This window comes from Haliotis rufescens, unplaced genomic scaffold, assembly GCF_023055435.1.
Source record: "Haliotis rufescens isolate VD_foot unplaced genomic scaffold, xgHalRufe1.0.p SCAF_82, whole genome shotgun sequence".
NCBI lineage: Eukaryota > Metazoa > Mollusca > Gastropoda > Lepetellida > Haliotidae > Haliotis > Haliotis rufescens.
The window spans coordinates 1,070,712-1,084,092 of NW_025964375.1; the positions used below are offsets into that span (position 1 = coordinate 1,070,712).

The following is a 13,381-nucleotide window of genomic DNA, read 5'->3' on the forward strand; positions in this document are numbered from 1 at the left end:
CTTTGTGGACGATTACGCACTGTCCCCCAGGTCATTTCTGAGTGTGGTGGCAGTCACGAAGTAAAGATGTCCTGCTACTGATGTAACGGAGATAACTCATTCCAGAAGTTCTGGTGTTATGGTAGCGTGTGAATTGTATCGGTAAAATTGACAGAATTATTTTAAAAATTAAATAGCTAAATATATCAGTTCATTCACAAAGTTGTCTTAGCGCTGAGGTTGGCGTAAGGTGTTGTAGCTTAAAATATCTTAGCTAAGTCTATTCTCGGAGCTGTCTCAGTGCTAGGAACTTAGGACAGGTACAATGGCAGCCAAAAGACAGTATGTCGAAGAAAACGATTTGTCAATATGGGTAATTTCTGACCACAAAATCGAGTGTTTTTCTACTAGCTTTTTCAAAAGAATGAACAAACAGATCTCAGCAAACACCAATGAAACATCGTATTTACCAATTATGACTTATGCCTAACAGTGAGTCGAAAGGAGATGAAAGCTTAACAATCATTCCATACAAAATGTTACATAAAAAACGGTTGTTTATTACGGTTGAAACACTAGCAACGCATTTGCACCCTAATTTATCACATTTTCGATTTCCTTCAGAATCCTGCTTTCTATATATCAATCTTCAATGCTTACTATATCTATCTATAAAGGACAACAGCTTCCTTGATCAAATGTACTTAACAATAATGTGAGGCAACAGCATTAATCATAACATCAACATTTATCTTCAATAGGGGTTTAATTGTTTATCTTCAAAAGTTATATGAAATTTGATGAAAGGAAATTATATAATTTCAATCTGGAGAATTCCCTGAAAAATCGATGACGTCATTGGGAAACACAAAGCTCATTACTTCCGTTCAAAAGAGCTCACTGTCTTAGCTAATTTGTTTGGTAAGAGAGATAATTTTGCGATAGGTTTAAGACAGCTTCAAGAATTAGCTCTTATGACAAATGTAATTGTAATATAGGCTGTAAGTCTTAGCAAAGGCAGCTTCTTGAATAGGCTGCCTGGAAACAAACTTGACTGATGAACAGTACCCAATCCCTTGACAAACTGTACCAATGTAGGAAATCAAACCCATGGCTTCTTATTCAACTCTCCAATGTTAATCAGGCAAAGATAACAAAGAATATATTTGATGATAATGTTTATGTTGAGTGACATCCCACTCAGTACAATACATACACATGAATACATTGACACATCACAGGTATAGGCCCTCTGGGGTGCCCTCATTCTTCCTGTACAAAACATTCTCCTTGGCTTTCTTGAAGTCCTCTGCTGTTACTTTCATTCTCCTCTCTCTCAGAGCCAGCAAACCACCTTCAGTGCAGATAGCCTGGAACATGACATGGCAAGTTAGCCAGCAGCTACAGGAAAGTCTATATTTAATTATTAGTGTAATATTTGTCTGTGTCTTTATGGAAATGAAGGTGCATTTAAATTTGGCAGAAACACAATACATGCTTGGTCAGCATGGTGTTTGAATTAACTCAAATATGCAACTAGACAGAAAGTGAGTGAATGAAGGTTACTTTATGTCTAGTGAGCAATATTCCAACTACATCACGGTGTACTATAAATATTAGAGCATGTCTCCAGGGAAACTAGTGGTCAACAGCCAGAGCAACTATCCACACTGTTGGTGAATAATGACACAAAATCAGCCTGGACTTGCTAGGCTTTAAAGGCACAAAATCAGCCTGAATCCTCTTGGCTTTGATTCTGATTTAAGTCAGCTCTCATGACATACATGGAGCTATTTTAACCTTGAACTAAAAGAAAAAATTGCTCCACTGTAACTCATGACCACAGGCTCAGCACTCGATAGGGTCCCAGGTAGCTGGGAAAGTTATACATAGGTAAGGTTTATGTTTATGTTAATGTTTATGTCAAAAACATGCAGTTATACCAACCTTGATATCAGCCCCTGACAGGTCATCTTTAGCCATGACATAGTCATCTATGTTGACATCACCAGCGAGGGTCATGCGGCTAGTGTGGATGGTGAAAATCCTCCTCTTTGTCTTCTCATCAGGGAGTGGGAACTCGATCTTACGATCAATACGACCAGGACGAATCAGAGCTGGATCCAGAGTCTCAATACGATTTGTAGCCATTACCACCTGTAACACACAGTGGGTGACAAATGAAGATTCATGTGAAAAAATATCTTATAGTATTTGAGTTTGCAGCTTCAATAGTAACTAGTTCAATGGGTGACTGGATATTGTTTAATACTGCATCAGAAATTTTATCTTGTAAACAGCTGTTCATAATGAAGTAGTTGAGAAGATTTTATATAGAAACAAAGTCTTGTGAGAGAATCTATATGAGAAAGTTACTTGTTTTATAGTCCCTATAATAAACACCTGGGAGCTCAAATCAACAAACACTCATGAAAACTGTAACAGAGAACACAGATTTCCATAATTTTGAGTGAACTTATACAATGTTAATCATGTCAAAGGTCAACTGATTTAACAATCAGTTATCACATACCTTGACATCACCTCTGGAGTCAAAACCATCAAGTTGATTCAGCAGCTCCAACATAGTTCTCTGGATTTCTCTCTCGCCCCCAGAGTTAGAGTCGTACCTGGAACAGTTCCACAGATCTCACTAAATACCATGCAATGCCACCAATGCACGTCTAGTAATACTTTGATTATTTAGACATTGAAATTAATCCAATGTATTACACACAGTATTGTTTACGCAACTTTTGTCAAAATTCCAGCAAATATTGATTCAAGGTGAGGCACACCAGAAATGGACTTCACACATTGTACCCACTAGGCTACCAAACCGCCCCTCCAAATTCTTGCTCATTTAAGTGACAAATGCAGACAGATGAAACAAACACAACATAAGTCCTGTCAAGCATAGTTCGACCTACCTCTTAGTTCCAATAGCATCAATCTCATCAATAAATACTATAGATGGGGCATGTTCCTCTGCAACCCTGAAGAGCTCTCGAACAAGTTTTGGTCCATCTCCCTGGAACAATGACAACGAACGAACTTAAGTATTTGACTAGATGTCTCTTCTTGCAGCTGACGAAGAAGATTGATTAGCTTAGCAGCAACCCTTCTTAATACAAACTTTAACTACTAGACAAACGCTCCACACTAATGGCAAAATACTAAAAGACTGCTTTACTTACCAAATATTTTTGTATAAGTTCAGATCCAACAACTCGCAGGAAGGTAGCAGAAGTCTGATTGGCAACAGCTTTGGCTAGCAAAGTTTTACCTGAAAATGTACAAAATATTCCAAAACATAACCTTCAGTACATGTACTTGTCCATAGGTGCTTATTGCCCTACATCATTGTACACACATCTTACATGGAGACAATGTTTCCCTATGTACCCATGTTTAGTCAAAGCAGCAGAATGACAAAATGGTTTCTTGACTGACTTGAAACAAATGTGCAGGGACTGCCAAATAATAAGGCTACACACTCTTTAAGGGTAAGTACAAAACAATTGTAACAATAACTTTCTCCCTTGACAGCTTTTTGTTATTATGAGTATTTCAAAGAAGAAATCGGACTTGTTTCTAGCAACAGCTTGAAACAGGTTACCCTGTTACATTTGTACTCAGTTTTCATTCCTTGTACATCAGAGTGTGTTGTTTAAAGTACAGATTTATTTACATGACATACCTGTCCCAGGTGGGCCGTACAAAATGACTCCCTTTGGAGGCTTTATGCCCATCTCTTCATAGTATTCAGGGTGGGTTAAGGGCAGTTCAACTGACTCCTGCAATACGGGAAACATTTGATCAAGAACCTTTAACAATACAAATTCATACCATTGTTATTAAAGAATCAGTGACAATCCACTTCTGAAAGGAATAAATGAAAGTGTGTGAATACCTTGATTTCTTGTATCTGGTTATCAAGCCCACCAATGTCCGCATATGTTTCTTGAGGAGCTTTCTCCAGCTTCATGACAGTCACCATAGGGTCAGTGTCATCTGACAACACTCCCACCACAGCATGTACCTGGCAGACACAGGAATGGCAACACTTGCAGCCCAAAGTTCTCCAAATTTCAACAAACCTTCATGCTTATGTTAATGGTAACGTTACATACATTAAATTATGCTTTTTTGATTTGACTATGTATAGACTTATTAGTCCAGTCGAAACATAACTCTGAAATTGCAGACCAGTTCGACAAGGTCTTATTATGGACATGATTATAGTCATGTGCCAGTTAATGTGACCTGGGCATTTTTAACACGATTATAATGGAAAGAGGCAGTATTCTCATATTGTTTTGGGAATAAATCCCAAATAACTGCATTTAATACCTTAAACGACAAGTCTGTCAAGTCGGAAGATAAATAACTGACAATGTTAATGGTTAACAATGTGTTTCTCAAATGAAGAAAATGAATCCTGCAAAGTCTAGTGACAAGCTTCAGTAATATTGTTTACCTTATGATTGAGCAAGACTGAACATCCTGGTTCCAGCTGATCTTTATCAACAAAGGAGAGGATGCTGACATAGTGCTCACTGCCAACTGACGTGGATACAATAGCGTGGTTGTCATCAATGATCTCCTCCAGGTTGCCCACTGACATTGGAGAACCACGCAGCTCATCAACCTTTGATCTCTCTTCCTGAAATCACAATCAGAAAAACTAGAATAAACATTACACTTTTCATATCCTAGTTAACTACATTTACAACCAGAAGTACTGACAAAGAACTTATGCAGTTTGTAACTTTTGTCACTAGAGTAAAGTTCTTGTTTCTTTGTTGCTTAACACCACACTCAGCAGTATTCCAGTTGTATGACGGTGGTCTGTAAATAATCCGAGTCTGGACCAGACAATCAATCATATGCAACCGGGATCTTAGCAACCGGGATATGATGACATGCACAATACAAGTCAGCGAGCCTAACCACCCGATCCCGCCAGTCGCCTCTTGCACCAAGCATAGTCGCCTCTTGCACCAAGCATAGTCGCCTCATAATACTGAAGATCATTTCTAACCCGGATTTGTTGCTTAACACCACACTCAGCAGTATTCCAGTTGTATGACGGTGGTCTGTAAATAATCCGAGTCTGGACCAGACAATCAATCATATGCAACCGGGATCTTAGCAACCGGGATATGATGACATGCACAATACAAGTCAGCGAGCCTAACCACCCGATCCCACCAGTCGCCTCTTGCAACAAGCATAGTCGCCTCTTGCAACAAGCATAGTCACCTCATAATACTGAAGATCATTTCTAACCCGGATCCGGATCTTCACCGGTCTGAGTAAAGTAAAATGTAAAAAATACTGAAAACGATGCATAAGCCTAAGGGTAAGTTTGGTCTTGTGGACTCAAATGCTTTAGGCACAGACTGTTTATGCTAAATTGTTCTATCCACTAAAGTAAAAGTATTGGTGAAGAATAGAAGCACTGCCAGTGAAACTTACCTCATGTTTCTCTTCTTGTGGCTTCAGTCTTTCCTGGTTCTTGATGAATTCTTCTTCCATCAGTAAGTAGTCTTTGATTCGTTCTAGCTTTAATAACTTTAGTCGACATCTTGTGTGGGGGGTTACTGAATAAGAAATCAAAATGAGTGAGTTAGCAATTACAAATATAATGAATGATTCAACAATATCCCAACTTTATCTGAACATAATTGAGTCTGGACCACACAAACCAGAGCTTGAAATTATGAGCAATGTCTCAAACTGATGAGTATATGACATGCAATCAACTAAGTCACTGAGTCTGACCTCTTGATTTAACCTGGCTCCACGGCAAGCAAAAGAAGAGGGAGCTGTTCTGATAATGATATCTTATAATCTAGCAAATGTCTGGTTGACAATATGAGACCAGATTGGATACGCACCTTGTGGAAGTTTGGTTGCGGCATCAGGGCCCTTTGCTTTCCTCTTCTTCTTGCCTACACGAGTTGGAACTGGAGGCTCATACTTCCTTTTCTTATCCTGAAAAATACAGATACAAACATGACAAATGCTACTCTTTACATGCATTCCACAAAAACAAGGAACCAAATGTTTGCTGTTGCTTTATTACTGTACATACATATTACAGCTCCATAAAAGTTCTAGCACATACCCAAGAGTTGGCAACATTACGCAAAACACATTTGAAAGACAACCAGAAGTCCTATGTCACAGTTGAATAAATTGTCTAGAAGTGCTTGTTCTTTCTTTTACACACAATGCCAAAAGGTAAAACTGATAATTACCATCAGTATTTGTACTAAATCATGTTAATCATGTTAACTTAATAAAAAGTCTTTTTGCTAGTCATGGATCACTCAGCATTTATTTTTCGTCATGTTCCTATTCCAGAACTATGTGTACAAATATCAAAACTGATCATGATCAACGATCAAAGCAAAATACCTTGTCATCAGACTTATCACCACCTTGTCCACCGCTTCCACCAGACTGCTTCTGACCCTGCAATAGAAGAAATTACACTTTCACAAGGTATTGTATATAAACATGATAAAAGACAGGAGAGCTGTGTATTAATGTAAAGCAAATAACCACAGCTCAATTAATATTTAGTTGCTTGTGTAGAAGGTGAGGTGGAATGGGGTTTAAGATTGTGTTCAAGATTATTGCACTTATCATGCTTATATCAGTGTATATAGCGATGTGCATGCAAGTGTGTGTGGCTGCTTGTACTAGTCCGGGCTAAAGCCCATGTTATAGTGCTAGCCCACTGAGATACCATGCTACAGTTTAAAATGAATACCCCAATAAAGACACATACTGACTTGTTTTAACCCCTAAAGCTGGGTGCCAGACAGGGTAACAAATACCATCTTATAACGTCTTTTAGTATACCACTGCCGAGGCATGTGTACAAATATGCATTAAATATTTCCAAAACACAATACTACAATAAAACTCGACATAAATACCAAGTGTAGCCATCTCAGCCTGCATCCATACCTGACATGTATTTCTTTACCATGTTAACACATCTTTATTTACGGATTGAGTGCATGCATCACCCATATATGAACTTTACCATGTCTACTGAAGTGAATAATACATATATAAAAAGAGGTGCTACATCTTAATTATTGTAAATCTAGACATGTATATCATGCATTTATGTGATATATTACGCACTTGGGGTGGCGCACAAACACCTACAAATTAGAAGTCGCCTGTCTACTAATGGGTGTAAAAATACCAAACAAACTGGACCCATTGGGGGAAAATAAATTGATACCCCCCAAAAAACTATCAATACTGTTACGATGTGAACAATAACATCACTGCAAATGTGATTTATGCTAAAATGTATGACCCGCTTAATTGACATGACCCCTATCAACACCAAGAGATGCCAAGCCTAATTGAAGCTTTGGAGCAATCAGAGGGGTAAAAAAAGCATAATTTCATGCGAAAAAGAGTAACGTTAAAAGTACAATGCCATGATGCTTGTTTTCGCTGCAACATTTTTGTTAGGCCATTACGTATGTGAAGCATGGGTACACATGATTGACCCTAGTAATGAAGCCATACATACAAGCCACACTATTTCATTTTGGTTGTTGTTTAATGTCGTACTCAGCAACATTCCAGCTATATGACGGCGGTCTGTAAATAATTGAGTCTGGGCCAGGCAAATCATTGTTTGACATCATGAGCATCAATCCTCGCAATTAGGATCGATGACATGCATCAACCAACTCAGGGAGTCTGACCACCTGATCCTGTTAGTTGCAGTCGCCTTTTACGGCAAGCATGGGTTGCTGAAGACCTATTATACACCGGATCTTCATCATGTTCATGGGCCCCGTACTATTTTAAAAAACAGTGTGATAAAGCTAAAAAAAAGACAGAAAAATTACTCCGCTGGCGTTTGTATGGTATCTCTAAATTGAATATCAATCCAAACATAAAAAAGTGGACATCAACATCTCATCAACAACATTGCTCTCCGTGATATCTTATACATGTAAACAATCAGTGAAAAAAATGTCAGTACCCAGTATAGTTGTCCCAAATCCTAATTTAACAAGAATTTCAAGAAAAAACTCACGTCTGCAACATGTTGGACGGACAAGCTTGTTTATCCAATAGGACCTATATTATTTAGCAATCGATTTAGTGGGATTTTGTTCTGAGAATACTGAAGAACTGATAGACCATAATAAGCTGTGGGACTTTTAGGGTACTTGGGCCGGGTAGTAGTCCCTGTGGCCAGTAAATAATCTTATTTTTAAACCCTAGACTTTTGTATGTTAAAATGCCCACGAAAATAGGAGACAAACCTCGTTGTGATTCAGCAAATAATGCTTACGAGGCTCTGACTATGAGATGAAAGAAAAAATTAGGTTATATGCCCATAGTGTGTATTCAGTCAACTTAGATAAAGTGTCCTGTACGTCATATATGATGATAAATAAACAAATTTATGAGCAATGGAAACTGAAAACAAAATATATCACAAGAATCATTCCATGTCTCACCATTTTTACAGGATACGAAGGTCTGCGCCGACGCAAACAAGCGCCACCTATCGAAAATAACACAGTAGGGATAACTCTCATACCTAAAGTTCACACAGGCTAAAGAGGCATTCACACGGTACAACTAGTTGATACAACTTATTGTTTACAATTAGTTGTAGGGACTGAGGCTGTGTGCAATTCAGAATTCACACGGCATAGTTGCATACAACTCGGATCTCGCAAGATCCCTGTCTAAAGCTAGTAAATTAGTAATTCTGTTCTAGATCTAGAGTCAGAAGTCAGTGTACAGGCCGTACGAACCACCTGAACACTGACTTCTGACGCTAGATCTTTCTTAGCCCAGAGCCGCGATGGGGACCTACAGTCAAGACATGACCCTACAATCACTGCAGTACTCCATCGCGGCTCTCGGCTAGATCTTTCTATAACTTTGCGGGAAAAAATAACGTGCGGTCGTGCGACCATGGGCCAGACTGATCGGTTTACTGCCTCCGGTCAGATACCGAAGTCAAGGAAGAATTGCAGAGACTTACAGAAATTACATCCGAAGAGTATGTACTTTGAAATAAATTATTTGTAATAACTTTTCATGAACGTAATTTATAACTTTTAATCAAAAGTAAATATGTTTCACAATTTATTAACAATAAAGCATTGTTTTCAAAATATAGTGTTTATCATTTTTACTATCTTCCTGTGCCATTATGCTTGGGCGAAGTGAATTCAACAGGAGAATTTATCGTTTGTTCAAATGATGAAAAAATATATATGATTTGCAATGTGAATAAAATCCATAAGAAATACATGTAATGTTGAACACAGCACAACCGGTCTTGATGTACTCCAAAATATTCTCCATCACGAGCAGTAACAACTCGATGAAAACAATTTTGTCAGTTATTATTCTTGATTTAAGACGTGAACACCTATCATGCAGTATGTGGAGTGAGTATAGTAATCACGTTGATTAGCGTGAAGAGATTTTACGATTTGACAATCAGTATCTATCGTGAGTGAGTGGATTTCGTGAGAGTGAGTGAGTGAGTTGGGTTTAACGCCGCTTTGAACAGTATCCCAGTTATATCGCGGCGTGTCAGCTTAATGTGGGAGGAAAGCCCGAAGTGAAGCAGGTCTCGGACGTTTACCACTTCGGTAAAACCGACGAGCACGGGTATGGTGCTGACAAACCTGGAAACATAATCGGGGTGAACCGGGATTCGAACCCACAATCATAGGTTTCTGGCGTGCCCAAGGGACGCAACTCTGCACAGCGAATCGCGGCGCCAATTTCAAATTGGCGACTACGCTTCGAAACATATTTTGACAAATTCTCGCTTAAAAATTTGAAGCCCGTAACTATCGTTCGGAATACCCCGTTTTAAAGTTTTCGAGGCTGCACGATTAGAAATCACTTTCCGACTGTCACTTTCATGATCTGGGAAGCGACGCTCTGACTGGTCGGATGAAAGGTTGTGACGTGACCCTTAATGGGATGTCCTCAGATCTTTGTTTAGCGGTAGCGAGAACTAAGATCTGATTTTAATGAGATTGGGCTGTACATAGCTTGTGACAAGTGTGACAAGTGGCAGTATCGAACCCCTTGTGCAGGAATTAGTCGTAAAGACTACAGGAAAGCTACCAACGTCTGATGACTTTGGAATGGACACGTCTGTCGTGCATGTTTTCCCCCTTGCCAGACCTCCAACCGACACCAATCTCCATCTCCGCCGACTTAATGGAGAACCGACGCCCCACGATCCGTTGTCTGGAGACGACACCATAGACTGCATGTTCTATTTAGGCCAAGAATATTCCTTGGTACACCCAGATCCAGAGATAGTGGAACCACGTCACGTCGACCCCACCGACTTCAAGATCATCGCAAGTGCCAGCAAGAGAAGGAAGTCTAAGTTGGTCGACCCTGAAGGATACACCTACGTCCCGAAGAAGACGATGTCACCCGGGGCAATTTGGCGTTGTAAGAAGTCGAAGTTATAATTAATTAACATATACTGAACCGCAAAAGAAACGTCACCATGGATAGATAATATGAGAAACCTTATTTGTCCAAACACTGTAAACATACTTAGAGACATATTAAAAAGATGAAACTTGGCAAAATTGATCATCAAGGTTGAAATTAAAGTGTCAAATTTTCTTAAAGTGAAACAAAACACTAGTCTCTCAGAAAATGGCATCACAAGTCAGTATCTCGTGTGTCCGCCATGTGCATTGATGACTGCCGTGCAACGTCGATACATGGAATAGATGAGGCGGTTGATGAAGGCCATAGGCACTTGAGCCCACACTCTGAGGAACGCCTGACTCAGTTCAGCTGCAGTTGTCTGCCTTGGTCGGACGTCATTCAGCCATCTTTGAATCTCGTTCCATAGGTGCTCAATGGGATTTAAATCGGGACTGAGGGCAGGCCACTGCATGGTTCTGATGCCATTCTGCTGGAGGAAGTCTCTTGTTGCTCTCGCAGTGTGGTTACGGGCGTTATCATGCGGACACTCGTAGTTGCTGCGACGTGCCAAAATGAGGAATGATGTGTGGTCACAAGACTTGATCAATGTACCGAGCTGCTGTGACACCATTGCCTCTCCCTGGACCGATGTTCTGGAAGACCACTGGGCCGACCCTCTGTGCAAGACCATGCAATTCCACCCCGCACCATGATGCTCGGACCACCCCACGAGTCTCTCTCAACAACACAAGCATCCGAAAAACGTCCCCCCCCCCCCCCCCCCCCCCCCCTCCCCCTCCCCCTCGGCGTCGCAAGACTCTCTCTCTGCCATCTGCTGTTGAGATACAGTAACGGCTCTCGTCTGAGAAGAGGACTTCCACGCTGCTGGTGCTGTGTTGCCCACTGAAGACGGTCCCCACGATGACGTGGTGGAGAATGGGTCCTCGGTGTGGCCTGTGACAGTGGAGGTGTCTGCTCGTCAATCGTCGACGCATGATGTCCGCACTAATTTGTCGCTGGTGTGTCCCCATGGTCTGTCGAGCAATTTCCGCAGCAGTAATAAAGCGATCTTGAACATGCTGTCGCGCAATCTGACGATCCTCAGGTCGGGTGGTGACCCTTGGTCTTCCACTACGAGGTCGGTCATCTGTAGTGTTGGTGGTCCGGCACCGTTGCTGGAGCCTGTATATGGTCCTTACGTGGACTTGAAATGCATTGGCTACTTGCCGGGCGGTTTGTCCAGCTTGCAATCGTCCAAGGGCTTGTGTCGCTGATTTCTTGTCAATCTTGGCACGTGGTAGCAATTCAATAATGAATTAATGTTATCCGATCTGGGTGGATTTTTATAGGGCAAGAAATAGGGGAACGCATGTGCACTATAAATCGGCATCGGTCCGGACTAGTACAAGCAGTCACACACACACACACGTGCATGCATGTCGCTATATAAGTGCAATAATCTTGGACGCGACGTTAAGCCCAATTTCACCTCACCTCACCATTGCGACGCATCAGACGATTCCTCTACTTCCCCATCTAGGCCTTAACTTGGGACAGCTGTTGTCATCATGATGGAAAAGACGGGTCAGAAGTACTACAGCGTTCCTCGTTACACCATCGCCAACCTGTAGAATGCAGTGGTCCTGCTGAAGCGAGTTTACTGATTATGTAGGGTATTGCTGAAGTGAGTCTATTGATCATGTAGGGGTAATGTTGAAGCGAGTCTACTGATCATGTAGGGGTACTGCAGACACCAGTCTACTGATCATGTAGGGTACTGCTGAAGTGAGTATACTGATCATGTAGGGGTAATGCTAAAGTGAGTCTACTGATCATGTAGGGTATTGCTGAAGCGAGTCTACTGATCATGTAGGGGTAATACTGAAGCGAGTATACCGATCCTGTAGGGGTACTGCTCAAGGGAGTCTACTGATAATGTAGGGTACTGTTGAAGCGAGTCTACCGATCCTGTAGGTGTAATGCTGAAGCGAGTCAACTGATCCTGTAGGGGTAATGCTGAAACGAGTCTAGTGATCATGTAGGGTACTGCTGAAGTGAGTCTACTGATCCTGTTTGTTGCCAATATTCCAGCTGTATGACGTCGGTCTGTAAATAATCGTAAGTGGAAGTTCTGTGATGGATTCATCAGTAGTTCTGTAGTAAACATGATTTAGTTTTTCAATTATTTGGCTCACTGTTCCACAGATTTAATCTTTCTCAACTATGGTAAATATAATTAAAATTTTGGGAGTATGTTTTTCTTCTCGTCAAACTTACTTCCAGTCACATAGTTTACTCTTCTACTAATACCTTTCTGCTTGAAGATTTGACAAACCATTTGGAGGTAGTGTTAGTGAACTTTGACAACCTTGTCTAAATGAAAGATACAAGGGCTCTACAGTCAACACAATATCCCATCGACAGTACACCCCTTTCGGTGTATATGCCTTGGCACAACAATATATTATATATTCCATTCTGACCTGCCCGTTTATGTTCGTTTTCCTTACACAGATATTACATATGTTGCTCTGAATACCAAGTACCCATAATTTAGAGAAATCGATGTAAATGACACAACATGGAGGGTTTGTCACATCTTCTCGCAGAGGGGCAAAAGAAACAACAAAAATTTTCCATAATCAAAAGAAATATCTTCCAAAAGCAGAATATATTGCACGATCCAAACTATATCATAACACGTGTTTATGAATCACTATCAAGTTATGCTACCAGGTGTTCATGTAAAGCTGAGCGTATCCTGCCCCACTGGTGGCACAAACGATTGCAAAGCCAAGTTAATTGTTCACCTGACAAAATCACACACAGAAACATCTGGTACAAGTCAAAAGTCCGAATTGTATCGGAAATCGTGTTTTCATTGATGCTTACAATATGTAATTGGGGGGCACAGGTG

At 40.6% G+C, this 13,381-nt stretch overlaps 1 protein-coding gene across 1 annotated transcript; it reads right to left on the minus strand.

The window, feature by feature from the left end:
• Positions 1–1,144: 1,144 nt before the first annotated feature.
• On the minus strand, positions 1,145–8,591 carry LOC124144313 (26S proteasome regulatory subunit 4). The gene is made up of 12 exons (XM_046513661.2): positions 8,496–8,591; positions 6,406–6,462; positions 5,883–5,979; positions 5,461–5,585; positions 4,460–4,645; positions 3,893–4,021; positions 3,680–3,776; positions 3,177–3,265; positions 2,910–3,010; positions 2,513–2,609; positions 1,927–2,136; positions 1,145–1,349 (listed from the first exon to the last, which is right to left on the minus strand). Exons 1-12 carry the CDS (start codon positions 8,574–8,576, stop codon positions 1,215–1,217), a joined length of 1,404 nt encoding a protein of 467 aa, XP_046369617.2. The 5' UTR covers positions 8,577–8,591; the 3' UTR covers positions 1,145–1,214.
• Positions 8,592–13,381: the final 4,790 nt, after the last annotated feature.